At 47.5% G+C, this 25,945-nt stretch overlaps 1 protein-coding gene across 1 annotated transcript; it reads left to right on the plus strand.

Annotated features, from left to right (window-relative positions):
• Positions 1-1,182: 1,182 nt before the first annotated feature.
• Positions 1,183-25,332, plus strand: SAMD14 (sterile alpha motif domain containing 14). The gene is made up of 9 exons (XM_035134350.3): positions 1,183-1,222; positions 7,423-7,580; positions 12,340-12,649; positions 14,835-14,922; positions 15,091-15,165; positions 17,629-17,788; positions 19,955-20,083; positions 21,091-21,246; positions 23,444-25,332. Exons 1-9 carry the CDS (start codon positions 1,183-1,185, stop codon positions 23,600-23,602), a joined length of 1,275 nt encoding a protein of 424 aa, XP_034990241.3. The 3' UTR covers positions 23,603-25,332.
• Positions 25,333-25,945: the final 613 nt, after the last annotated feature.

Below are 25,945 nucleotides of genomic sequence, written 5' to 3' on the forward strand. Positions count from 1 at the left end.
AGGTCAGCACCAACACTTTGAACTGTGCTCAGAAATGTACTGGGAGCCAATGTAGGTCTTTCAGGACTGGTGTTATATGGACTCGGCAGCCACTCCCTGTCACCAGTCTAGCTGCCACATTCTGGATTAGTTGTAGTTTCCGGGTCACCTTCAAAGGTAGCCCCACGTAGAGCGCATTGCAGTAGTCCAAGCGGGAGATAACCAGAGCATGCACCACTCTGCCAAGACAGTCCGCAGGCCGGTAGGGTCTCAGCCTGCATACCAGATAGAGCTGGTAGGCAGCTGCCCTGGACATAGAATTGTATTTTCACCATCTCTTTAGTCCCTGGCTTTTTCCTGAAATGTATGCAACTTTTGCGTCAAGGCAGAGGGTGGGATTAGATGAGGAGGTTTGAATTTTTCTCTCCCCCGCTCCAGCCCAAGGCTGGTGGATACCGGAGATGTTGACTAGGCAGGCTGCCGGCTGTACGATACTGGGCAGGCCCTGTTGAGTGATGGGGTGTTGTGATGCAAGAATTGAACACACAGAGTATGTACTCCAGTATGTACTTGATTGCAAAAGCAATCAAATCCATTCAGATGGCTTATTCAGATCCACTTGGCCAAGAAGTGTGAATCCCTGCTTCCCTTCCTTCCTTCCTTCCTGTCCCGCCCCAGCAGCTGAAAAGCAGCAGCATGCAGGGGCAGAAGGGAATGTATATGCTTGGTTGGGTTTTTTTTTGGACGTGCAGTGCAGCAATAAACTGCAAGCACGTTTGCAAAGCTAAGCAGGGCCTGGTCAGCTTTCAAATTGGATGGGTGTCGGGTGTGTTGAGATCCTTTCATTGTAGGGGATTGGACTAGATGACCATCGGGGATCCCTTCCAACTCTGCAGTTGCAGGGTTCTGTGATACCTCGAGCCAGAGAACAAAGTGAAAAAACCATCCCGCGGCTGCGTAACTGCTAAAACATAAGGCAAGGCTGTCTCACAAGGCGCTATCGCAATTCAAGAAGACATTCCAGTTGGGAAGGGCATGGAAAAGGGTTGAGGAGGAGGTGTGTCTTACAGGGACTCCCATGTGCCAGACAGGGAGGTCTGGAAATTCCTCATGCTAGTTGTAAAGACTGACTACTGTTTCTCTTTCTCTCCTTCTCTCTCCCTCCCTCCATCTCTCTCTCTTCCTTTGCAGATTTACTTCACTATGTCTTCCTCCAAACTCCAAGATGCGGATGAGGTTTTCGGTAAGCTCCTTATTCCTCCCCGGCCTCACCCGATCCCTGCGCCACCCAGGGGCTGCGCCTAAAAAGAAGCATTCGTAAACCTCCTAGGACCCTCATCGCAGGTGGCATGTTGGCGGGAGGGTGGGTTTTTTTTGGGGGGGGAGTCTTTTTATATTGTAAACTGCCCTGTGACCTTCGGATGAAGGGCGGGATAGACGTTTAGCAACAAAAATAATGTGGCAAGGGAAACATTCTGCATGTGCTCAGAGACACTCTCACATTCATAAGGCCCCCATAGAGATGGCAAATTGGAGACACACGATTGTCGTAATTGTTCTCGCATTGGCGGCACGTATTCTATTACGCTGTGGTTCAAAAGCCTGTGTGCAGTGGCTCCTTGCGCAGGGACTGAGGCAGTTTCCCAAGCAAACACAGAGAGCACAACATTCATCCAGGGCACTAGATTTTAAATCTAGTGATGCTTTTCTTCCTGCCAGAACAATCGTGGCAATGCTCATGGTAAACAATTCAGAATATCTGGTTGCAATGAGGGCAGGCTGAATCCAGGCAGTGCAAAAAGCTACATCTGCTCCACATTCTTCTGTTCCTCATCCTATTATTCACCCAGAGCCAGATTTTCTCCAGCTTTTTCAAGTCTACCCCCAAATTAGATTTCTGCATATGCACTCATGCATATTTCATATAAGGGTCTGCATTACGAGAGGATCTCTGAGCATGTGCAGAAAACTCTCTTTGTAGAGTAACCAATAGGTAAAAAAAAAAAAGGTAAAGGACTCCTGGACGGTTAAGTTGCGACTATGGAGTTGCGGCGCTCATCTCACTTCAAGGTGAAGGAGCCGGCGTTTTTCCACAGACAGCTTTTCAGGTCATGTGGCCAGCATGACTAAACCGCTTCTGGCACAATGGAACACGGTGACGGAAACCAGAGCACATGGAAATGCCGTTTACTTTCCTGCCACAGCGGTACCTATTTATCTACTTGCACTGGCGTGCTTTCGAACTGCTAGGTTGGGAGGAGCTGGGACAGAGCAACAGGTGCTCACCCCATTGTGTGGATTCGGACCGCTGACCTTCCATTCGGCAAGCCCAAGAGGCTCAGTGGTTTAGACCACAGTGCTACCTGCACCGTGCCTTGATGCACCTGAGATATGGGGAGCAGGTGCCCTATGGCAGAGAGCAACCCAAGCCCTTTCTAAAACTAAGCAGTGTTGTGTTTTGTCTTGTATGTGCGAGCACAGGTCCTCTGCCACCTCTCCAACTTTGCCTGCCGATATTTCATGCCTCTTGATACCGTTGTTCCTCGTTTCCCACTCCTGGCATCCCTGTGCAGTCAATTAAGCGGTGGCTGACTTTTTGCTCCCGGGAGACACCTTGCCTCACACATGGCTACGCGCACAGCGACACACACACTCACACAAACAAGCGAGCCCCTCGCGCTTCCTGCCTCGAGATGCCTAGCGGATCTGATTAATTCATGAGGCTGTTCTGTATGCGGGGAAGGTGCTGTTGGGAGATGGTGCAAACATGCATTGCAAATGGCAAGGGAGATAGGACTACTGTACCGTTGGTGTGGGGTGTGGGGCATAATTGGAGCATTTGAGGGATCAGGCAGGCATGTGTGGGTGTCTGTTTGTGTGTGTGAAAGAGAGAGGTATGTACAGATAAATGGTTTAGTCTCAGAATGGAAATCTGTGCACGACGGGGTCAAAGTCTGTGGTCAAACTGACTGCAAACATAGGGAACTATAATCTGACAGCCACGTTTGTTTGCTTTAAAAGCCACTTCAGAAGGACATGGTTGCAAAAGTGGCACACAGGGAAGGTCCTTAACCTTTCTTCAGCCGCCATTTCCCCCTACTAAATCACACACACACACACACACACACACCCGTAGCATTCCTCCCTGAAAGATGTTGAATGTATATTTGCGGGGGGGGGGGGGGAGGAAGAGAGTAAAAAAGTCTTGTGTACAACAGCAACAAAAGTAAAAAAATATGTGTGAGAAATACAGAGGTGTGCATATGTGTTATGTACAGCTCTCATGTACCTCTGTGTCTGAAGAAGAAGAAAATGAATGAAAAAGAAATACAGTATGTCTCTCTGTGTGGGGCTCGGACTGCAACTCACCACACCCTGAGCTGGGAATTTGCCCCATTGAACTCGACAGAACTTACTTCTGAGTACACATAAGATGTCTGTATTAAGAGCGGGGTAAATGCTTCTTTAAGAACGGAGTGTGTTTGTGTCACATCTGGTATTTAACTGCATGAGACTCATATTTGACAGTCGATTTGCACCAGATTCAGGGTGACCACATGCGCAACACCAGAAATAGAGGGAATAATAATAATAATAATAATAATAATAATAATAATAATAATAACAATAATAATAATAATAATAAATAATTTATTATTTATACCCCAGCCACTCTGGGCAGCTCCCAACAGAAATAATAATAATAATAATAATAATAATAATAATAATAATAATAAAGTGATAAAACATCAGATAGTAAAAGCTTCCCTAAACAGGGCTGCCTTCAGATGTCTTTTAAAAGTCAGGTAGTTGTTTATTTCCTTGACATCTGATGGGAGGGCGTTCCACAAGGTGGGCGCCACTACCGAGAAGGCCCTTTGCCTGGTTCCCTGTAACCCCACTTCTCGAAGGTAGGGACCTTCCAGAAGGCCCTCGGAGCTGGAAGTGGAAGAAGAAGAAGAAGAAGAAGAAGAAGAAGAAGAAGAAGAAGAAGAAGAAGAAGAAGAAGAAGAAGAAGAAGAAGAAGAAGAAGAAGAAGAAGAAGAAGAAGAAGAAGAAGTTTGGATTTGATATCCCGCTTCCCGCTTTATCACTACCCGAAGGAGTCTCACAGCGGCTAACATTCTCCTTTCCCTTCCTCCCCCACGACAAACACTCTGTGAGGTGGGTGGGGCTGAGAGACTTCAAAGAAGTGTGACTAGCCCAAGGTCACCCAGCAGCTGCAGGTGGAGGAGCAGAGACATGAACCCGGTTCCCCAGATTACAAATCTACCACTCTTAACCACTACACCACACTGGCTCGGTGTCCAAGCAGAACGATGGGGGTGGAGACGCTCCTTCAGGTATACTGGGCCGAGGCCGCTTAGGGCTTTAAAGGTCAGCACCAACCCTTTGAATTGTGCTCGGAAACGTACTGGGAGCCAATGTAGGTCTTTCAGGACCAGTGTAATAATATCAGGTCTCATTGGCCGCTCCCAGTAACCAGTCTAGCTGCCGCATTCTGGATTAGTGGTAGTTTCCTCCACCACTACCTTTCGCATAAATTAGGATGATAGGTGGCATAGGTTTGCATAAAAGTTGCATATGCTGAATTGTAAGAATAGAAGAAAATTTAGAAAGAGTTATTATCATTTAAATAGAAATACAGTGCATTTCACTAAGGCAGGAAAAGCTGCTCAGTCTGCTGTCCAGCTGTGGCAATAATAACAATAATATTAGAATCATAGAATCATAGAGTTGGAAGAGACCACAAGGGCCATCCAGTTCAACCCCCTGCCAAGCAGGAAACACCATCAAAGCATTTTTGACATATGCCTGTCAAGCCTCTGCTTAAAGACCTCCAAAGAAGAAGACTCCACCACACTCCTTGGTAGCAAATTCCACTGCCGAACAGCTCTTACTGTCAGGAAGTTCTTCCTAATGTTTAGGTGGAATCTTCTTTCTTGAAGTTTGAATCCATTGCTCCGTGTCCGCTTCTCTGGAGCAGCAGAAAACAATCTTTCTCCCTCCTCCATATGACATCCTTTCATATATTTGAACATGGCTATCATATCATCCCTTAACCTTCTCTTCTCCAGGCTAAACATACCCAGCTCCCTAAGCCGTTCCTCATAAGGCATCATTTCCAGGCCTTTGACCATTTTGGTTGCCCTCCTCTGGACACGTTCCAGCTTGTCAGTATCCTTCTTGAACTGTGGTGCCCAGAACTGGACACAGTACTCCAGGTGAGGTCTGACCAGAGCAGAATACAGTGGTACTATTACTTCCCTTGATCTAGATGCTATACTCCTATTGATGCAGCCCAGAATTGCATTGGCTTTTTTAGCTGCTTCTTCACAATGCTGACTCATGTCAAGTTTGTGACATGATTAATATACTATTTATATGCCACCTACCTGACAGGGTTAACTTAGCCACTCTGGGTGTCTTCCAACAAAGGAAAACCCAGTAAGGCATCAAAACTGTTGATGGTCAACTTTAAGGCCCACCTCCTTAAGAGTCCATTGTCTTTCAACTGGCTTGGCCCAAGCGGTTCTTCAAACAGAGAGAGGATCATCTCGAGACAACCTTTCAACCAGAAGCTTGCCCGGTAAAAGAGGACACATGGCCACACTGTGTGAATGCCAACATTAAACAAGATCACACCTACAGCAATAAACTTCTGGTGAGCATCTGCAGCAGAATTTCAAAGTGAGAAATGCCAAGTCCAGATATTGCACAATGGGGAACAGGGCGGTCGATACCTCACAGACGATTTTCCACAGCTCTCTCTATACCACCCTGAAAAACCTTGATTTTATTACTTGGTTGGGACATTTGTAATCCCCTGCACGTTTGGGGAGGCTTGCAATCAAAAATAAATCAGAAGCCGTGGAGTCTAAAACACCGACTGCAAAAAAAAATGATAAGAATTTTTTTTTCCAATATAAAAATTAAAACCCACAACACATTCTGATAGCACAGTGCTTCAGACCCAAGACATTTTGCTGCTTGAGGCAGAACAGAAATGGTGCCCTTAAAACCACCAAGGTACCTAAGGACGGCCTAGTTCTTTTGCCATCTGAGGCGGAAAAATCCTATAGGAAGAGGCGTACCGACAATAACAGCAGCAACTTGCTGCCCTTTCCATTTAGTAGTAGCTGCAGTTTCTAAAACACACGCAGGCCTCCATTTTGAAAAGGGGTCCTGACAACCAAACTACGTTGCTTCAGGCGTGTTTCTTGTTCACACTGCCTTCCTCGTCCTTGTGTAAAGTGAGGCATAGCTGCCAAGTCTCCCGTTTCCCCCGGGAAATCCCCGTTTTTCCAGCTGCTCCTAGCTGAAAAAACAGATTTTTTTTGTTTTTTCCTGGTTCATTCTGGCGCGGCGACCATTTTGGAACTGGGCAAAGCAGCATCAAAAGTCACTTCTGAGCATGCTCCGCCCAGTTCCAAAATGGCGGCAGCGCTACTTCCGGTCTGCTATTTCCGTCCCGGTCCCTTATTTCTCTGACTGCAACTTGGCAGGTATGAAAGTGAGGGGTGGATGGAGCATAGTTTTAAAATCAAAATGGGAAGAGCTGAGGTTTCCTCACTTCAACAGGGTCCCCCAGCCCTGCAGTAGGGGCAAGTTAAACAAGTCTCCACATATATACCCTCCAACATTTCTCCGATAAAAATAGGGACATCATATTCAATAATAATAATAATAATAATAATAATAATAATAATAATAATAATAATACCCTGCCCATCTGACTGGCTTGCCCCATCCACTCTGGGCGGCTTCAAACATATATAAAAACAACAAAACATTAACATTAAAAAAAAACTTCCCTATACAGGGCTGCCTTCAGGTGTCTTCTAAAGGTTGTCTAGTTACTTATCTCCTTGGCCCAGGGGTCGCATAACTCCATACCCTCCGACATTTCTCCGATGAACATAGGGACGTCCGGACCTAAGGAAAAGCGGGACATTCCAGGATCAAATCAGAAACTGGGACGGCTTCTGTAAATGCAGGACTGCCCTTTGGAAGGTCTCCCAGGCAAATAGGTGTACAGTAATAGGATGCCCGCCCTATAGGTAACCTATTCTGTTCTGGGAGGTCAAAGCCAGTCTCTGGTCATGTCTTTGAAAGGATACTTCTGAATGACGACTGTGCTTTTTTCTCTTCTCTGAATGCTCTCTCTGTGTGTCTCCTTCCCTTCTTGCCCTCCATTCCACCACCCCTTTTCTATGTCCCGTCCCGTCCCCCCCGCTCGGTGGGGCTTGAATTTCACTCGTTTGCCCTCCCCTCTTCCGTCCTTCCTGCCTTTACGTTGCATCTTGCCCTCTCCGCACTCCATCCTTCCTCCTGCGGCCGCCCCTCCCCGGCCACTTCTACGCCGACCTCTTCCTCTCACACTCGCTTTTCCTCGCCTGCCACCGCTCTGCCCCCCTTCCCGTTTCTCTCTTTCACCCCCAGATTTTAATGATGTGATTCCAGAGACCAAGAGGCTGGACAGCAGCTTGCAGAAGGCCAGAGCCCAGCTCTCCGCCAAGGGCAGGCGGCAGCGCCCCTCCAGGTCCCGGTTGAGAGACAGCGTCAGCTCCACAGAAGGGGATGATACCTTGGAGAAAAAGGTCAGTGTCTGGCCAATGACCGACCAATATCTCCCTATGCATTACTCTCGCTTTCAGACCCTCCAACATCCCACGGATGAAAACAGGGCTATTTCTCACTCACTCCACCAACGGACCAAGGTGGATAAAAATCAATTATTATTTTTTAAAATAAAAATAAATAAATCAGATTTTTTAAAATTTAAATTGGATTTTTAAATTAAATCGGATTTTAAAATTTTAAATCGGATTTTGAAATTTTAAATCGGATTTTTTTTATTTAAAACGGATTTTTAAAATTTAAATCAGATTTTTTTTAAAAAAATAAAATGCTTTTGGAGGGAAATATCTTTCTAAAGATAGTTTTCTATTTAAGTTACCTTATAGTCCAAAGGCTCTTCATCAGGGAATAAGGATTTGTTTTAAGTTTTTCCATGTGTGCTAAAACTCAAAGCTTTGGTTGATGATAATCTGGGCAAAATGCACTCATGGTACTGCACCTTACAGAATATCATAGGGCAGTGACCCAAAAGTTGGCATTTCACACTATTTCCCTTGGAATATGGGATGCCCTTTTCACTGCTATGTGAAGCAGTAGCCACCAGTTGTTTCAGATCACTCGTGAAAATATACCTTTTTGCCCAGGTGAAAGTTTGAGCGTTCATTAAGTACCCAAGTTCTTGTTTTATATGTCTTGACACAACCATTTTACTAGTTTCATGTTGTGTTTTTGCTTCCACAACATTGTTTTGCTTCTATGTTGTGCATCGCTTAGTTTTAAACATTAAGAAGTACAGTGGTACCTCTGGATACGTACCTGATCCGTTCCAGGGTGCCATTCACACCCCAAAAAGTACGTATCCAGAGCGGCGATAGTGAGCATGCGCGAAGCGCTGATAGAGCACTTCTGCGCGCACACAAGCGGCGGAACCCGGAAGTAAACACTTAACATGAGTACTTAACATGAAAATACGCAACCCAAAGCTAACACAACCCCAGGTATGACTGTATATAAATGCTTTTAAACAAAAGGAAAATTAGTAAATTTCATCCAGGTTGCCATTGTTAAACAAGGTTCTAAACTGGATAAGCCATTGGTCCGACTTTTCCTTTATTCCTATGTATAATATCACAGATAGACCATTAACCACCCCAATAACAGAATCCCCAGTGGGGCCAGTTCACCCATTCAGATGATGGTTTTTAATTTATAACAGTTGTATAGAGATACATTGTGGGTGGACCAGCCCTAGGTAAAGGGACCCCTGACCATTAGGTCCAGTTGAGACCGACTCTGCGGTTGCGCGCTCATCTCGCATTATTGGCCGAGGGAGCCGGCGTATAGCTTCCAGGTCATGTGGCCAGCATGACAAAGCCGCTTCTGGCAAACCAGAACAGCACATGGAAACGCCGTTTACCTTCCCGCTGTAGTGGTTCCTATTTATCTACTTGCATTTTGACGTGCTTTCAAACTGCTAGGTTGGCAGGAGCTGGGACCGAGCAACGGGAGCTCACCCTGTCGCAGGGATTCGAACCGCCGACCTTCTGATCAGCAAGCCCTAGGCTCAGTGGTTTAACCACAGCGCCACCTGGGTCCCTAAGCCTCCCTAATTTCCACATTAGTGTTGCTGCTCTCTACACATTATGTAGGGAAGGTGCTCATAGATTGTGTTTATCCTGTTATTTACACCCAGGCAGTGAATGTGTTTAATCCTGCTAGTAGCCGCCTTCTGTCCCCATAATTGTACTCACTCCACTCCGCCCCCGGATGAAATCTCTCATGAAAGATCTGGAGGGGCTGTTTAGAGGATCACTACAATTATGGCCCATTAGCGTTTTCATCTCCATTTTGCAAATTGCTTGATGGCCACTTGTTTAGATGGCTTTTTAAAAGGAGATTGGGCCAATTCCTGGAGGATGAGTCCATCAATGACTACTAGTCACGATGGCTATAGGCACCTCCTCAGATTCAGAGGCCGTATGCCATGGGATCGCCTATTCTGTGGCCTAACAGAAGGGGAACTTCATTGTCCTCTTGTCCTTGTTGTGGGCTTCCCACCGGCATGTGGTTGGTCACTGTGAGAACTAGGATGCTGGAGTTAATGGGATGATCTCGCTGGGGGTCTTAGGTCTTTCCTCATCCTAGTCCAGTGAGATAGGCCACAGTATTCCCATTTTCTAGACCGAGTAACTGAGGCTGAGAGATAATGCCTTGCCCACAACCTCGCAATGAGTCTGAATAACTCTGCTGGAACACCATGAGACGCTTAATCTTAAGGTCATGAGTTTGAACCAGACGTTGGGCAAATGATTCCTGCATTGCAGGGGTGTTTGGACTGGACAACCCTTGTGGTCCCTCCCAGCTCTATAATTCTATAGTGTAACTCTCTTTGTTTCACTGCTTTAATGTTTGTGCTTTTTAATGGTTTGTTTCAGTGTATGTTTTAATTAACAGTATTTTAATGTCATTGCGAGTGGCGGGAAGTGGGTGGCGCTGTGCTCTAACTGAGCCTGGGAGATAATGCCTTGCCCACATCCTCGCAATGAGTCTGTAGCAATTCTGGACGACACTAGTGTATATCTGAATCCTACTGAATGCTAGTAGCTGCCTTCTTCCCCCATAATTGTACTCTCTGAACTCCACCTCTCAGGAAAGATCTGAAGGTGCCGATTGGAGAACTACTACAATTCCAACGCATAGCGGGGAGGAAGTGTGTCCATCTCCTCCTTGCTAAGCATCCAGTTTGCAAGCCCCACCTGTACAAAGAGAGACAGAATGTCCAAAAGTCACCTGCCTGTGCACAGTTAAGCATGCACAGGCAAAAGATATGTGGATCCAGATGCCATTAGAAAATGAATCAAGTGATGCTAGCTTGTATTTGCAGGTGGCATTAGTGTGCATGCTCACTCCCCTCCATGTGTTGGGTCGTATCAAGGTAAAAGCATCATCCGGCACAATTTCACATTTTCAGTAGTTTCACTAGAACTTTTTTAACGAAACAGGTTGTGGGCTGTGAAGCTGTGCCCTGCCTAGCTGTTTTGAGTCTGCATTTATTTCCCAAACTGTAAGTGGCTTGAAAGTTTTCACCCATTTAACTGATCAGGAAACACCATGCGAAATTTGGTGGCCAAAACAGTCAGGAAACAGCCTACAGCAGCCTTCTCCAACATGGTGCCCTCTGCAGGTTTGTTGGACTACAACTCCCATCATCCCTGATCATTGGATACGCTGGCTAGAGCTGATGGGAGTTGTAGTCCAAAACATTTGATGGGCTCCATCTTGGGGGAAGGCTGGCCTAAAGTAGCGAATTTCCTGGACATAGCTGGAATACTGCAGTCGGAAGCAGTGTCCGGGCAGAAATCGCTAATCCCTCAATTTATTTTATTTTATTTTATTTTATAGATTCAGCAAAAAAACAAACAAAAAACAAACAAGTCAACAATTTTGGCCAAAAAGAAAAGCTCAATAACGTTGTGTCTGGACTTTTGAAATATGGCAACCCTAGCCTAAGGAGAAACATTTCAAATTCAGGTTATTTTGGAACATCATCAGATATTACAGATTAGATAGATAGATAGATAGAGAGATAGATAGTTTCACAAGCTTTTTTCACCACTGCTTGGGTAGGAGAAAAAGCTTAAATGTCACTGTGTCTGTTTCCACTGATCTGTACATTTCTTGCAGTATCTATATGAGCGCTCCCCAGATTAATTGAGCAATTAAATACGCTCCATAAAAGGAGGAAATATAGACTATCAAAAAGACTAAGAACATAAAAGGAGCATGCGGATCAGGACAATGGCCCATCTAGTACAGCATCCTGTTCTCACCTGGTTTACTGGGTGCTGTGTTGGCCTCTCTCCAACGAAGATTGCAAACGGCATCTACTTTTCCAGACTATTGGGCATTTTCAAGACGCTATCTTGGGAGTCATTTTGGACTCACAGCTGTCCATGGAGGCGCAGGTCAATTCTGTGTCCATGGCAGCCGTCTATCAGCTCCATCTGGTAAGCAGGCTGAGACCCTACCTGCCCGTGGACTGTCTCGCCGGAGTGGTGCATGCTCTGGTTATCTCCTGCTTGGACTACTGCAATGCGCTCTACGTGGGGCTACCTTTGAAGGTGACCTGGAAACTGCAACTAATTCAGAATGTGGCAGCCAGGCTGGTGACTGGGAGTGGCTGCTGAGACCACATAACACTGGTCCTGAGAGACCTAGATTGGCTCCCAGTAAGTTTCAAGCTCAATTCAAAGTGTTGGTGCTGACCTTTAAAGCCCTAAACGGCCTTGGTCCAGTATACCTGAAGGAGCATCTCCATCCCCATCGTTCAGCCCAGACACTGAGGTCCAGCTCCGAGGGCCTTCTGGCGGTTCCCTCACTGTGAGAAGTGAGGTTATAGGGAACCAGGCAGAGGGCTTTCTCGGTAGTGGCACCCGCCCTGTGGAATGCCCTCCGATCAGATGTCAAGGAGATAAATAACTACTTGACTTCTAGAAAACATCTGAAGGCAGCCCTGTTTAGGCAAGTTTTTAATGTTTCATGTTTTATCGTGTTTTTAATATTCTATTGGGAGCCGTCCAGAGTGGCTGGGGAAATCCAACCAGATGGGCGGGGTATTAATGAATGAATGATTATTATTATTATTATTACTATCATTACCATGGATGGCCAGGTGGCCAGTTATTGTCCTCTGAGGCCCCACTCCTGGTCCACTGGGCATGCAAGTCCATCTGCAGTCACAACGCAGCTGGAGCCTTTTCTGTCTACTTCTCATTGCAGGCAGGTGATAGCTCTGGAAGTCCTCTCCACCGCCTGAGATCTCCTCTCCGCGGTTCCCTCCAGGCCTCATCTCCTCTCTCCGGTTCCTCACCCTTCACTCGCGCTGGCGAGTTCTCCTTTGATGCCCCGACAGTCCGGAGGTCGGTGGAGCAGGAAGAGCAGCCGTCGTCGCCTCTCATCCGTTACCGGCCTCTGACCAACACCCCCTCCCAGGAGGCCTTAGGGGGGACCCCCACCAGCTCCTCGCCCAAGTCCTGCCACAGTTCAGACAGCTCACCCATCTATGCACGCAGGGAGAGGCACAGTGAAGGTAAGCATGGGCTCTGGGCAGCTTGGGGCTGGGGGGAAACCATAGATCTGCCATCTCCAAACTCAGCCCTCCAGATGTTTTGGGACTACAATCCCCATCATCCCTGACCACTGGTCCTGTTAGCTAGGGGTGATGGGAGTTGTAGTCCCAAAACATCTGGAGGGCCGAGTTTGGGGGTGCCTGCCATAGATCTTGCCACAACACATGGCATCCTTGAAGAAAGAAGAGCCTAAAGCAGGGGTCAGCAAACTTTTTCAGCAGGGGGCCGGTCCACTGTCCCTCAGACCTTGTGGGGGCCGAACTATATTTTGAAAAAATATATGAATGAATTCCTATGCCCCACAAATAACCCAGAGGTGCATTTTAAATAAAAGGACACATTCTACTCATGTAAAAACATGCTGATTCCCGGACCGTCCGCAGGCTGGATTTAGAAGGCGATTGGGCCGCATCCGGCCCCCGGGCCTTGCTCTCCCTATATTGACTTGATGCCGAAAAGGTTATACCTCCATCCTCCCAGAAATATCCTGTAAGTTCTTAAAGAAAATAAACACACAATAACCTCAAAAAAGGTTATTGTGTGGCAATGTCCCTCCCTCCCCAGAAATAAGGCACAAGACACAGTGAAATAAGTTTAAGTGGGTGAAAAGGCCACAACTTTATTGGTTAAGGATGTTGAGCGGTATTGGCTTAGGCATTGGACCCTAACCGACTATATCCAACTGCAACCCGTGTGTTACAGTCCGGGAGAAATTAACCACCAGAAAGGAGCCCGGTGATATATATCTACCGAGACACCTCCTGTGGCCACCGTTGGGGGGTGCTCTAAGGCCCTGACCTCCGTAGGCCCAGGACAAAGCTACCGCCCCCGGAACCCCTTTAACGGGATTAAATCTCCAATTTCGGGCAGAGGATGACGTAATCTGCCCCCCCATTCTTTATCTATGCAAATTTCCAATGCCTAACCACCAAACCAAGTTGTGACGAAATGCTATGAGGTAGGCGAAAAAACCAGATTGGCTAATCCAAGTGGAAAAAATCCTACCCGGCCCCACGGCCAACCGAGGCGACCGACTAATTTGACATAGCATAAGCAGAACGTTTTTGCTCTTAAATTAATTTGCTCTTGAATAATATTCCTTGCACATCTTTCCAAGGCTTCATTTCAGCCAGGGCTTCATTTCAGAGCTTAGTTTCCCAACCCCAGGCCATATGCGCAGAACATGGGAAACATTAGTAAAAGCAACAGAGCTCTTGAGCATGTGCAGAAAGTTGGTTGGCAAGGAGGGAGTATAAAAAGGAGAATTCCCCAGATGCTGAGATCCAGGTTTGGGTGCAAGAAATCTTTGGTGAAAACCCCCCAGCAGAGATTTTAAATCACAAAATATGCAACCAAGCAAAGCATGTAAATACAGTGGTGCCTCGCAAGATGAATTTAATTCGTTCCGTGAGTCAATTCGTTTTGCAAAAAAATCGTCTTGCGAATCGCGGTTTCCCATAGGAATGCATTGAAATTTCTTTTTTTGCCCATAGGAACGCATTAATTAAATTTCAATGCATCCCTATGGGAAACCGTGATTCGCAAGACGAATTTTTCGCAAAATGAATTCGTCTTGCGAGTCACCCATAGAATTGCAAGACGCATTCGTCTTGCGAAAAATTCGTCTTGCAGGGCATTTGTCTTGCGAGGTACCACTGAATAGGCTACTGTGCCTTTAAAATATGCTCTTCTAAGGTCCTTCCAAAGTCTTCCATTTTCCCTAGCACAGAAAAAGACCACACATTTGGAAAGCTAAAAATGTTTACTTACAAACACTTCAAATGTCAGGTTCATGTGCTTTTCCATACAGCAGTCAGAAAAACAGGCAACAAAACAGGTTACAGTCAAACCTTGGTTTGCGACCGCCTCGGGGAGCAACCGCTTCGGTTTCCAACCACTGCGGAGCCGGAAGTGTTTACACCCGGGTTCCGCAGCGCTCAGATGCGCAGAAGCGTGCCTCGGGGAGCGACAAATTTGGGGAGCGACCTGCTCCCCAGAACCAATTGTGGTCGCAAACTGAGGTACCACTGTAATTCAAAAGTGGTTAAAATCCCGACATTATTTGTGTATCAGGCTTTGGCCTAAGCACTTCTCATTTCAGAAATTAAACATTGTTCCCTCTCACCTCCCTGTTTCCGCTTCCAGATGACAGCCGGGACACGAGCCCACCAGATCCTGCAAGCCCAACTATTGGTCTCGACAAGAAAACCCGGCGGAAGTTTCTGGATTTAGGGTGAGTCTTGAAAGCTGGCTATTCAAAGACAAGGAGTGGACCACACTGATTCATTCTGTATCTTTGGGATCTCTTTCACAGCCCCCTCTGCTTGTGTGCTTTCTACATATCTCAGAACTGCACCTGGTTCTTCCACATGTGCCTAATTCTCCCCTTCCTGATGCACAGGGTCACCCTCAGAAGGGCATCTTCTGGGAAGAGCAGGAAAGAAAAAGGGGGCAATCGACTTTCCATGGGCAACAGGTAAGCAATTGGCAATTTCCTGAGGCTCCTCTCAAATTGATTTCTCGTAGAACCCTGTAAATTATGTGGAAGGTGGGATGATACACAGACACACACACACACACACACAGACACACACACACAGGGGCGTCAGAAACATCCACCCCAAAAAGTGTCATGCAATTGTGTCTGAATAAGATGTGCTGCTCTGGTTTGCCAGAAGCGGCTTTGTCATGCTGGCCACATGACCTGGAAGCTATACGCCGGCTCCCTCGGCCAATAATGCGAGATGAGCGCGCAACCCCAGAGTCGGTCACGACTGGACCTAATGGTCAGGGGTCCCTTTACCTTTACCTTTACTTAAGATGCCCCTAGCGATAGATTTTACAAGGTGTCCCAAATTTGGGTCTCCAGCTGTTTTTTGGACTACAGCTCCCCTTATCCTTAGCTAGCTGGTCCAGTGGAGAGTAAGAGAGATGCCTGATGTTGCAAGGCATAAGATCAGGAAGGAACTGGCTTTGGGTAGGATAGCTGGCCCATTTGAGCACCTTCCTTACCCAGATTGGAAGGTCGGTGGTTCGAATCCCCGCAACGGGGTGAGCTCCCGTTGCTCTGTCCAAGGTCCTGCCAACCTAGCAGTTTGAAAGCACGCCAGTGCACGTTAGGTTTGATGAGGCCCTAAGCTACTGAAGGTAATGGGGCCCTTTTTATGTCCCGCTGTCCTTTGTCAGCAACAAATTGTCGCTGTTTTTTTGTATTGAATATATGCTATATGGTAATTTATGGACCTAATAGGTATCTAAAGCCATTTGCACATAACAAAATATGTATTTTATCGAAGTAATTAAATAGAAATGAGCAACCCAGTGATATTTTAAGGAGCAGGCTAGCAGGCGGGGCCCATTACTTACATCACAGGAGCCTACACAACATATACACACACAAGATTTATAAAAACATAACAAAACATGAAACATTTTTTTAAAAAAACTTCCCTATACTGGGCTGCCTTCACATGTCTTCTAAAAGTTGCATAGTTACATATCTCCTTGGCTCTGTGGTCGGATAACTCCATACCTTCCAACATTTCTCTGATGAAAACAGGGACGTTCTAAGGAACAGCAAGACATTCCGGGATCAAATAAAAGACTTCATCAAGCAGAGGGCTGTCATCTGACAGCCCTTTAAACTAGGCACCCCCAAACATCGGCCCTCCAGATGTTTTGGACTACAATTCCCATCTTCCCCGACCACTGCTCCTGTTAGCTAGGGATCATGGGAGTTGTAGGCCAAAACATCTGGAGGGCCGCAGTTTGGGGATGCCTGCTTAAACAGAGTGGCAGGTGGCCACCTTAGGCAGTGGTTAAATATTTCAGGTTTGATTTTAAAGCAAGACCCTGTTAGAAGTGTTAGCCATTTAAATCAACACAACCTTGATTTCTCAATTGTACTGGCACAATGAAAGTGCCGGGAATCACTTCTTTCTCGCACGTTGCAGGCTATTTATGAGCTGCACGCTGCTTTTGAGCACAAATGTTGTAATCAAATGTGCTTGTCTAGTAGGTACCCCCCCCCCGCCAACCCCCAATGCAGCTTGGCAAACTTTAATCAATGGGTTAATGAATCAAAGTGTTAATTGCACATTCTCTGTGTGTCAGCTGGTTAATGGGGGAGATGGAGAATGAGGAGGCCATGGCTTCATAAGCCGACTTGCTAGCTGCCTCTTCTTTCCTGTCTGCGATGCTTTCGAACGAAGGCTTTTGTTGTATCCAAAAGGCAGCAGATAAAGACATCAAGGAAAGGCAAACACAATGGCTCTTTCTAGAAGCAAGTACAAGCCACAGAAGGATGGGCAACTTCAAGCTAACATAACTTTTTTTTAAAAAAAGCAAAAGCATTCAATAAGCATTTCAGAAGTCAATGAAAAAAGCAATCTTGTGTGTGAAGTGTATTGCTTTGTTATTGTTCAGTCTAAACAATAACAAAGCAATACGCTTCGCTTTTTTAAAAAAAAAGTATAAAAAATGAAGAAGAAAAGAAAAAAGAAGCAAAAAGATGAAGAAAGAAATTCTATCCAATTTTTACATAGCGTTTTTTTTTCTTTTGTTATAATGATTTAATTTCTGACTTATTTATAGCGTCGTCGTCCCCGTGTTTAGATCTACCCATAAAAGATAATTGTTAGATGATGACTTTTTACTATTATGAAGAAAGCAGATCCTTCGTCACTTTTTAACTTAGATCTTCCGCACCACGGTCCTTATGACTCTGATGTGCTCATGTAAACAATGAATATTCTACAGTATATGCCAGATTCCCAGATTTTAAAAGTAGTTTTTCCCCCTTTTAAGAATGAGTGGTATCTTGAAATGCAAGTTATATCCCACTTATATGGTTTCCTTCTTTCAGTTTCTGCATAAAGTCACCCATACTGCTTTGCAACCCCTTTTCCTTGTTGTTAATACTTGTCCCCCTTTCCTGCAGGGAGCTGATGGAGGGCCCCAGCCGCGCCTCTGCCTCGACCTTCATGCCTTTCTCCTGGTTCACGGACAGCGGCAAAGGCTCCGCCTCCTCAGGAAGCACCGCCTCCCCCACCTCCTCCCCCAAGAACGAGGCCTTCAGCCGCAAGAAGTCTGCCTCACAGGTTATGAGCCCGTCTGATGGGTAATGGGTTGGTACCCCAAGCCCCATACTAGGGCATGGCTTGCAGGACGGTAATACAATAACAAGAATGTATTATTTATACCCCGACCATCTGGCTGGGTTTCCCCAGCCACTCTGGGCGGCTTCCAACAAAAGATTTAAAATGCATTGCAACAGCAGTCATTAAAAACTTCCCTAGACAGGGCTGCCTTCAGATGTCTTCTAAAAAGTCAGGTAGTTGTTTATTTCCTTGACATCTGAAAGGGAGGGCATTCCACAGGGCAGGTGCCACTACCGAGAAGGCCCTCTGCCTGGTTCCCTGTAACTTCGCTTGTCACAGTGAGGGAACCGTCAGAAGGCCCTCGGAGCTGGACCTCAGTCACTGGGCTGAACGATGGGGGTGGAGACGCTCCTTCAGATATACTGGGCTGAGGCCGTTTAGGGCTTTAAAGGTCAGCACCAACACTTTGAATTGTGCTCGGAAACATACTGGGAGCCAATGTAGGTCTTTGAAGAACGATGTTATGTGGTCTCGGCGGCCACTCCCAGTCACTAGTCTAGCTGCCACATTGTGAATTAGTTGTAGTTTCCAAGTCACCTTCAAAGGTAGTCCAAGCAGGAGATGACCAGAGCATGCACCACTCTGGCGAGACAGTCCACGGGCAGGTAGGGTCTCAGCCTGCATACCATATGGAGCTGGCAGACAGCTGCCCTGGACACCAAACTGACCTGTGTCTCCATGGACAGCTGCGGGTCCAAAATGATTCCCAGGCTGTGCACCTGGTCCTTCAGGGGCATAGTTACCCCATTCAGGACCAGGGAGTCCTCCACACCAGCCGCCTCCTGTCCCCCACAAACAGTACTTTTGTCTTGTCAGGATTCAACCTCAATCCATTAACCGCCACCAATCCTCTAACCACCTCCAGGCACTCAGTATGTATTGGGGGGGGGGCGGCCCACAGGGGTGGTTGCCCCGGGTGCAAGATTGTTAGGGGGCACAAAATGTCAACACCTCGTGCTGCCTCAATGCAGTCACTGGGCTCCGTTGAAAATGGCATGCAAACCAGGAAGGGATCTTTCCAGACAATGGAACAACTCTTCTTTTTTTTTTTACCTCTGCACTCTCCTGGGTGACACTGGTGCCATTAGGCCGTTGAATGTGCATGTGTCCATTCTCCTCCGCACCTCCCCGGGCACTGACAACCCACGCTACGCCAATGACAGCTTGTGCTGTTTTGGTGAGGTTGAGAAAGAGCAGCTTTTCCTAGGGAGCGGGAGCTGGGTGATCGGGAAAGAGGATATGCCTCGCCAAATGAGGAGACTCGTTTTGCATACAGTTTGTGTATGCAGGCATTGCCACCCCCCACCCCCCGTTACACGTGATCAACTCATGTACAACCATGTATATGCATGGCACCGGGAAATAAATAAATAGGTTCAAACCAGGAAATGGTGGGGGAGAGCTGGAGAGTCCTTGTGCTGGAGAAGACATCCTCCCCAGAGCCCAGAGAGGATGTCAATGAAAGCAGAAGAAGCCCAAAGAGACCAGAGGTGCCCCATGGGGCTTTTTTTTTTAGGCTGCTCAGCCTCCCCGCCTAGCAGCTGACTTACAGGGTAGTGCAGCAGCTTTAGTTGAGGAGGGAGTTGTGTGTGTAGAGAGAGAGCAGGAGCCAGAGCAGAAGGGAACAGGCATTTAGAGGCCCTTTTAGCCTCTTGCATGATTTTTGCATATGCGGTGCAGGGCTCCAGAATATAACAGCTGCATGAGTGGTGTTACTCCTGCATAAGACTGGTGTCTGTCCCCGCCCCCCCCTTCCCTCCGGTATAATAATGGTTTGTCCACGTGCCCCTTTTCTGCAGTCGACCATGCTCGATGTACCGCATGCCATCAAAGCGACCAGCTAATTCTGTAAGAATTGCAATCTACCACAACATTTCTAAACAGTAACACAAATATAAACAATAGGCTCCTATGAATAAATGTTCAGTAAAACACTTGCCGCTAGCAAGAGCTAACGATAAAGAATAAGGTGCGGATAAAGTAGCAAACTTGAACACATATCCCAAACTGAATCTTGACTCCAGCAGGAACCCCTAATCAATAATGGACCAGGCCGAGAGTCGCCTTGCAGGACTTTCCCTTAACCCTTCTCTGTCCTGCCAACAGGAATCTACCCTGAGTGATGACTCCACCCCTCCCAGCAGTAGCAGCAGCCCCAAGATCCTGAGTGGAGCTCATCCTGAGACGACAAAGTGCTCCTACCCCTATCACACCCTGTCCCAGTCGTCTGATGAGGTAAGTCCCCTGGCAAGCGATGCCCTGGGTGCACCCGGGTCTTTAGAACCATCTGCGCATTCCCACCAATATCTACCCCAGGGATGTGGGTGGCACTGTGGTCTAAGCCACTGAGACTCTTGGACTTGCCAATCAGAAGGTCGGCGGTTCGAATCCCTGCCACAGGGTGAGCTCTGTCCCAGGTCCTGCCAACCTAGCAGTTCGAAAGCACGCCAGTGCAAGTAGATAAATAGGTACCGCTCCGGCGGGAAGGTAAACGGCATTTCCGTCACGGTGTTCCGATGCACCAGAAGCTGTTTAGTCCTGCTGGCCACATGACCCAGAAAGCTGTCTGTGGACAAACGCCGGCTCTCTCGGCCTGAAAGCGAGACGAGCGCTGCAACCCCATAGTCACCTTTGACTGGACGTAATCGCCCAGGGATCCTTTACCTTTTTACCTCCCCACGATCTGCCCTTTAATGAGGACTAGTAACCTTTCCCCCCTCTTGGATCCTGAATGCACCTGCCTTTGGCTCCATCTGCTGTTCTGAGAGCCGATATCTTGAGCAAAGGCTCACCAGCACCGAACCGTCTGAACAACTAATAAAATAATCAGGGCCTCTGAGCATGGGCAGAATGCACCACTCACTACCAACGACAGCCCAAGCTGGATGATGGTCTCTCTTTTTATACTGTAAACCGCCCTGCGATCCTCAGATGGATAAATTTAATCAGTGCTGTTTTTCTAGAAAAATAGTGCCAGAACTCATCATGAACTCATTCTCTTTGAATGTCAATGGTGTCCACCTGAGAGGTGCCAGAACTGGGTGTGTGTGTGGGGGGGGGGAGTCCTGAATTTAATGAATAAGTAAAAACAAAAACATCAATATGCATTATTATTATTAGTGCTTTTCTTCTAGGAAAAAAAGGTGCCGGTACCATGTACCTTTGAGTACCCCCAGGAAAAAAACACAACACTGATTATCATCATCATCATTCATTGCGTATTCTCATAATCCTCTCTGCAGTTCCTGGATGAGCCTCTGAGTGCAGCTTCGACGTGGAGCAGTCAGAAAGTGGGGCAGTGGTTGGAGAGCTTGAACCTGGAGCAATACATGGCAGAATTTGCCGCCCAGGAAGTGGACGGCCAGCAGCTCCTCCTCCTCGATGGAACCAAGCTGAAGGTGATGGAGAAGAGGGGTGAGGGGGTTCCCATCCCATTCACACTCCTGCTTTGCAATCGCTGCTGGCGGGATGGCAATGCTTTTCTGCTTATTGGACTGCAGAGAGCTTTGGGGTTCTTTATTTGAGCAGTGGCTGGGTGGAGAGCCGCTTGTTTATACCACTAAGGTGGGTTTGGCTCTGACGTATTCGCTAGGCTACGCTAGTAGTAGCCTAACTAATGTTGCCCTATGTTCTGGTAACCTCAAGGTTAGATTACTGCAATGCGTTATACGTAGGGCTTCCTTTGAAGACGGTTCGGAAACTTCAGCTGCTGCAGAATTCAGCAGCCAGGTTGCTCACCGGAGCAAGATGGTTTGAGCATATTGCACCAATCCTGGTCCGACTGCACTGGCTTACTAATTAGTTTCCGGGCCCAATTCAAAGTGCTGCTTTTGACCTATAAAGCCTTAAACGGCTCAGGGCCACAATGCCTCAAGGACCACCTCTTTCCATATGGACCTACCTGGACCCTGAGATCCTCTTCTGAGGCCCTTCTTCATGTGCCCCCCTCCTCAAGAGGTCCGGAGGGTTGCAACACGAGAACAGGCCTTCTCTGTAGTAGCTCCCCATCTGTGGAATGCTCTCCCCAGGGAAGTTTGCCTGGCACCTTCATTTAGGCACAGGCAAAAAAAGTTCCTTTTTAACTTACATCCTATGGCTTTTTAAAACGTGGTTCTTGGGGTGGTGGTGGTGTATTATTGGGTTATTGCTTTTATTTTATATACTGTGACCCTTTTAAGTGAACTGCCCTGAGACCTCCAGGTATAGGGCAGTATAAAAATTCAACAAATAAAATAATAATAATAATAATAATAATAATAATATCCACCTTGCAGATAAGGTTCAATACAGATACACAGAACCTTTTTTTTTTTAGCGTTTACTAGCGAGCACCTAATTAACTTTTGCAGACACTGCAAAAAAGGTGGCAAAAGTTAACTAGGATGGCACCTTTAGAATTAAAATGAACTCAGGAACTTTCAACGGGCGAGGAATCCTAGGAGTACATGAAGCTGTTTTGTCTGGAATATTTGTCCATGTAACCCACTGAGCTGTCTACTCCAGCTGTAGCCAGGATGGTGCCGTCATCCCTGCTGGAAACGCTGGCTCGGGGTTATCAGAGTCATTGTTCAAAAAATCGGGGTGGGTATCACTGTGACTATCCTTGGTCTGCTGTACCCGGCAGGGACTGTCACAGGGTCTTAGCTTTTCCAACACCTGCCATCTGATTTTTTAAACCAGTAAAGCCAGGGGTTGAGTCTAGGACCTGCTGCATGCCGGACTCTTCTTTCGACAAGATGGCATTCTAGGAGGAGAAAGAAGAGCAGATGTACCATAATATCAGAGACTGGCAGGCCACTGGGAAGGAGGGCTGGAGTCTGATTTGGGAGGGGGTCATTGATTTGGGGGGAAATCGGAGGCAGGCGAAGTTTCAGAGCTGGAGGGTTGAGCACAGGAAAGGTCAGAAGAAGGGGAAGAAGAGGCAGGTCAGGCGAAGGAAAGACCAGGTACTTCCCCACCCTCTCCTGCACCATTCTCCCAGAACCAGGAGGGGACTGAAGAGGGAGGAGCAGAGGAAGTTTCCACTCAGGCCTAGTCTCAGCCCATCAGGGGATTTACCATGTTGCTGCAACTGCTCCATAGAGCGTTGACCCAGGAATAGCTGTCTAGACGCTAGATTGTTATTCGTAGGTGTCCAGAACGGCAGTGTTATCTTAAACAATAGAGACTTAACTATCTGCCATGTTCATTCTTTTGGCTGCAAAGTGCCCTTGAAAACACTGAGTGTCTGACCACAGTTTACTGCCTAGTCAGCCAGTTTAAGAACCTCTTCTGTGAAGGTGGTGCCTGAGCCCAGCCTCCACTGCAGGAAGAACAGAGGAGGAGGCCTCCAATACAGAAAGTGATGCTATTGCTGGCATTCAGGAGTGCTAGCTCGGCCCCATGGCTGTGGGTGCCTGGGGGCCATGAATGCCACGCAGTGTGCACTGAAATTTGTGGGTGCCCAGCCCTTCATGGGGAATTTTGTGGGTGCTCAGGCATTCAGGCCCCAGGGAGTTGGCACCTATGTGGATATTTGTGTGTGTGTGCACGCGTGCTGAGGACACAAATTTCTAAACTTTGCATGTACCAAATTCTCCTGCCACGTCCTTGTAGGCTCTCGGCGTCAGCAACTCTCACGACCGTTCCCTCCTGAAGAGGAAGCTGAAGGAGCTGAACGCGGCCGTCGAGAAGGAAAGGAAAGCTCAGGAGAAAGTAGAGAAGCAGAAGAAGCTGAAGAAGAAAGAACGGGAACTGGAACAGAAGAAGAGCTAAGATAAATGGAGTGTGGGGGTGGGAAATACGGGGGTGACCGCTTCCAGGCACACGGGGCTCACACCCTCTTCACCCACGGAGCATTTCTAGGGGGTGGGTGGGAGGGATGGATCATCTGCAAACTAGGAAAAGGACGAGGGAGGGACCAGAAGCAGGTGGCGCCCTGCCGGCGAAGGTTACGGGTTTGGGTGGGGGCATGCGGCGAGGCTGAACCTGCTGTGGAACCGGGCACGATGGAGATGGCGGTGGCAGCTGGACACCACCGCCGATGGCAGAGTTGGGCCATGGAGGAGAAGGCGATACCTCTGCCCAGTGGCGTCCCCACCCCCTTTCATCAGCTGGATGGTCCAACTGCATGTTCGGCGGGCCCACGAGCCCTCCTGCCTGCTGTGATGCAGGAAGGGCAGTGGCGCAGATGCGAAGCGAAGCCCCGGCCTGCGAACACCTTCCGATAACACCTCCCGTTGACTCCATTCTGTTCCCCCCAGAGGCCTAGATGTGTCCGCAGCCGATCGGTGCCATTTGGGTGTCCCCTCACACCGCCTCGTTCCTACGAGGCAGGCCACCGCTGCCTCAAGAGACACAAGCCACAGGTACACGTGTACGCGTGCGTGCGTGCGTGCGTACACACACACACACACACACACACACACACACACACGTACACAATCTCCCCAAATGGAAAAGGACGAGATGAATGCACAGCACCACTCCCTTGTCTGTCTCTCCCCACTCCCTACCCCTGCATCCTCCCTCCTGAACAGGTTCTACATCCGGTCTACTCACTGACTTCTCCCCCACCACACTCCCACTGCACCTACCTGGTGACCTGCATTGCGGAGAAAGGGGGCAGGGGGGAGGCGGGGACAGGCTCAGCAGAGAGGAAGAACTGCGTGTGAGAGAGCCACAGATGTCTGGTGAATACACAACGAGGAACCACAAGGAATAAAAGAAAGTTTTAAATTGTTCCCAGGATGTGCCCCTATTTTTTTATTTGCATTGAAGGGGTAGGGGCTGCAAAACAGAAAGTGCCATCTCCAGTTTTATTTTACTGCTTTCCTTTCTCGTCATCAAAACTGTCGAGTTCTTTAGTGTGGGGGGCAAGAAAAATCGCTCAGGGTTGGCTACCCCAATTTTAAAAGGTTTGCAAGGGGAAAGTCGGCGCAGATTAGTCAGGCATAGAGGCCAAACAAACAAAGACTAGAATAGAATAGATTTATTGGCCAAGTATCAACCATACCTGGAATTTTGCTTCGACTACATTGCAATGTCAAGAAAAAACGTACCTCATACAAACAGTATTCCCCTCGCAATACAACAGCACAGCGAAAAGACCCCATACCACCAACTGGCCTCCCTTCCTCCCACAACTACAGATTCAACAATTTGATGGCACAAGGGGAAAAGCTATTCCTGTGCCTAGACGTTTTTGTATACAGAGTCCTGTACCGACGTCCAGATGGGAGTAAATCGAACAAGTGATGACCAGGATGCGAAGGGTCTACAGCAATTCTCACTGCTCTCTTCCTGATTCGAGCGGCATACAGTGTCTCTATTGGAGGCAAACTAACACCAATCACCCTCTCTGCAGTTCTTGCTGCTCGTTGGAGCCTCTTCTTATCCAGCTTAGAGGCTGTACCATATCAGACAGTAATGGAATTAAAGAGAACAGTTTCAATAGTACCTCTATAAAATTGGACCAGCTATTCTTGGGGCAGATTAAATTTCCTTAGTTGTTGCAAAAAATACAATCTCTGGTGTACCTTTTTAACAATAATTAAATAAGTTGTTTATTATTTATATCCCACCCATCTGGCTGGTTTTCCCCAGCCACTCGGGGCGGCTCCCAACCGAACAGTAAAAACATGGTAAAAAATCAGACATTACAAACTTCTTTTTTAAAAAAGGCTGCTTTCAAATGTCTTCTAAAAGTCAGATAGTTGTTGATTTCCTTGACAACTGGTGGGAGGGCGTTCCACAGGGCGGGTGCCACTACCGAGAAGGCCCTCTGCCTGGTTCCCTGTAACCTCACTTCTCGCAGGGAGGGAACCGCCAGAAGGCCCTCGGAGCTGGACCTCAGTGTCTGGGCTGAACGATGGGGGTGGAGACGTTCCTTCAGGTATCCTGACCCGAGATTGTTCAGGGCTTGAAAGGTCAGCACCAACACTTTGAACTGTGCTCGGAAACGCACTGGGAGCCAATGTGGTCTTTCAGGACAGGTGTTATATGGTCTTGGTGGCCACTCCCAGTCACCAGTCTAGCTGCCACATTCTGTTTTAGTTGTAGTTTCTGGGTCACCTTCAAAGGTAGCCCCACGTAGAGCCCATTACACAGGTACATGCA

The sequence above is a fragment of the Zootoca vivipara genome, chromosome 12 (genome assembly GCF_965207765.1).
Source record: "Zootoca vivipara chromosome 12, rZooViv2.hap1.1, whole genome shotgun sequence".
In the NCBI taxonomy this organism is placed as follows: Eukaryota; Metazoa; Chordata; class Lepidosauria; order Squamata; family Lacertidae; genus Zootoca; species Zootoca vivipara.

Bases quoted from the DNA above. Each gene is read 5' to 3' on its own strand.
- SAMD14 (XM_035134350.3), top strand. From the start codon at position 1,183: ATGTCTTCCTCCAAACTCCAAGATGCGGATGAGGTTTTCG. The intron at 14,923-15,090 runs GTGAGTCTTGAA...CCTGATGCACAG, and splicing joins CGGAAGTTTCTGGATTTAGG to GGTCACCCTCAGAAGGGCAT. The intron at 17,789-19,954 runs GTTATGAGCCCG...TCCTGCCAACAG, and splicing joins GCAAGAAGTCTGCCTCACAG to GAATCTACCCTGAGTGATGA.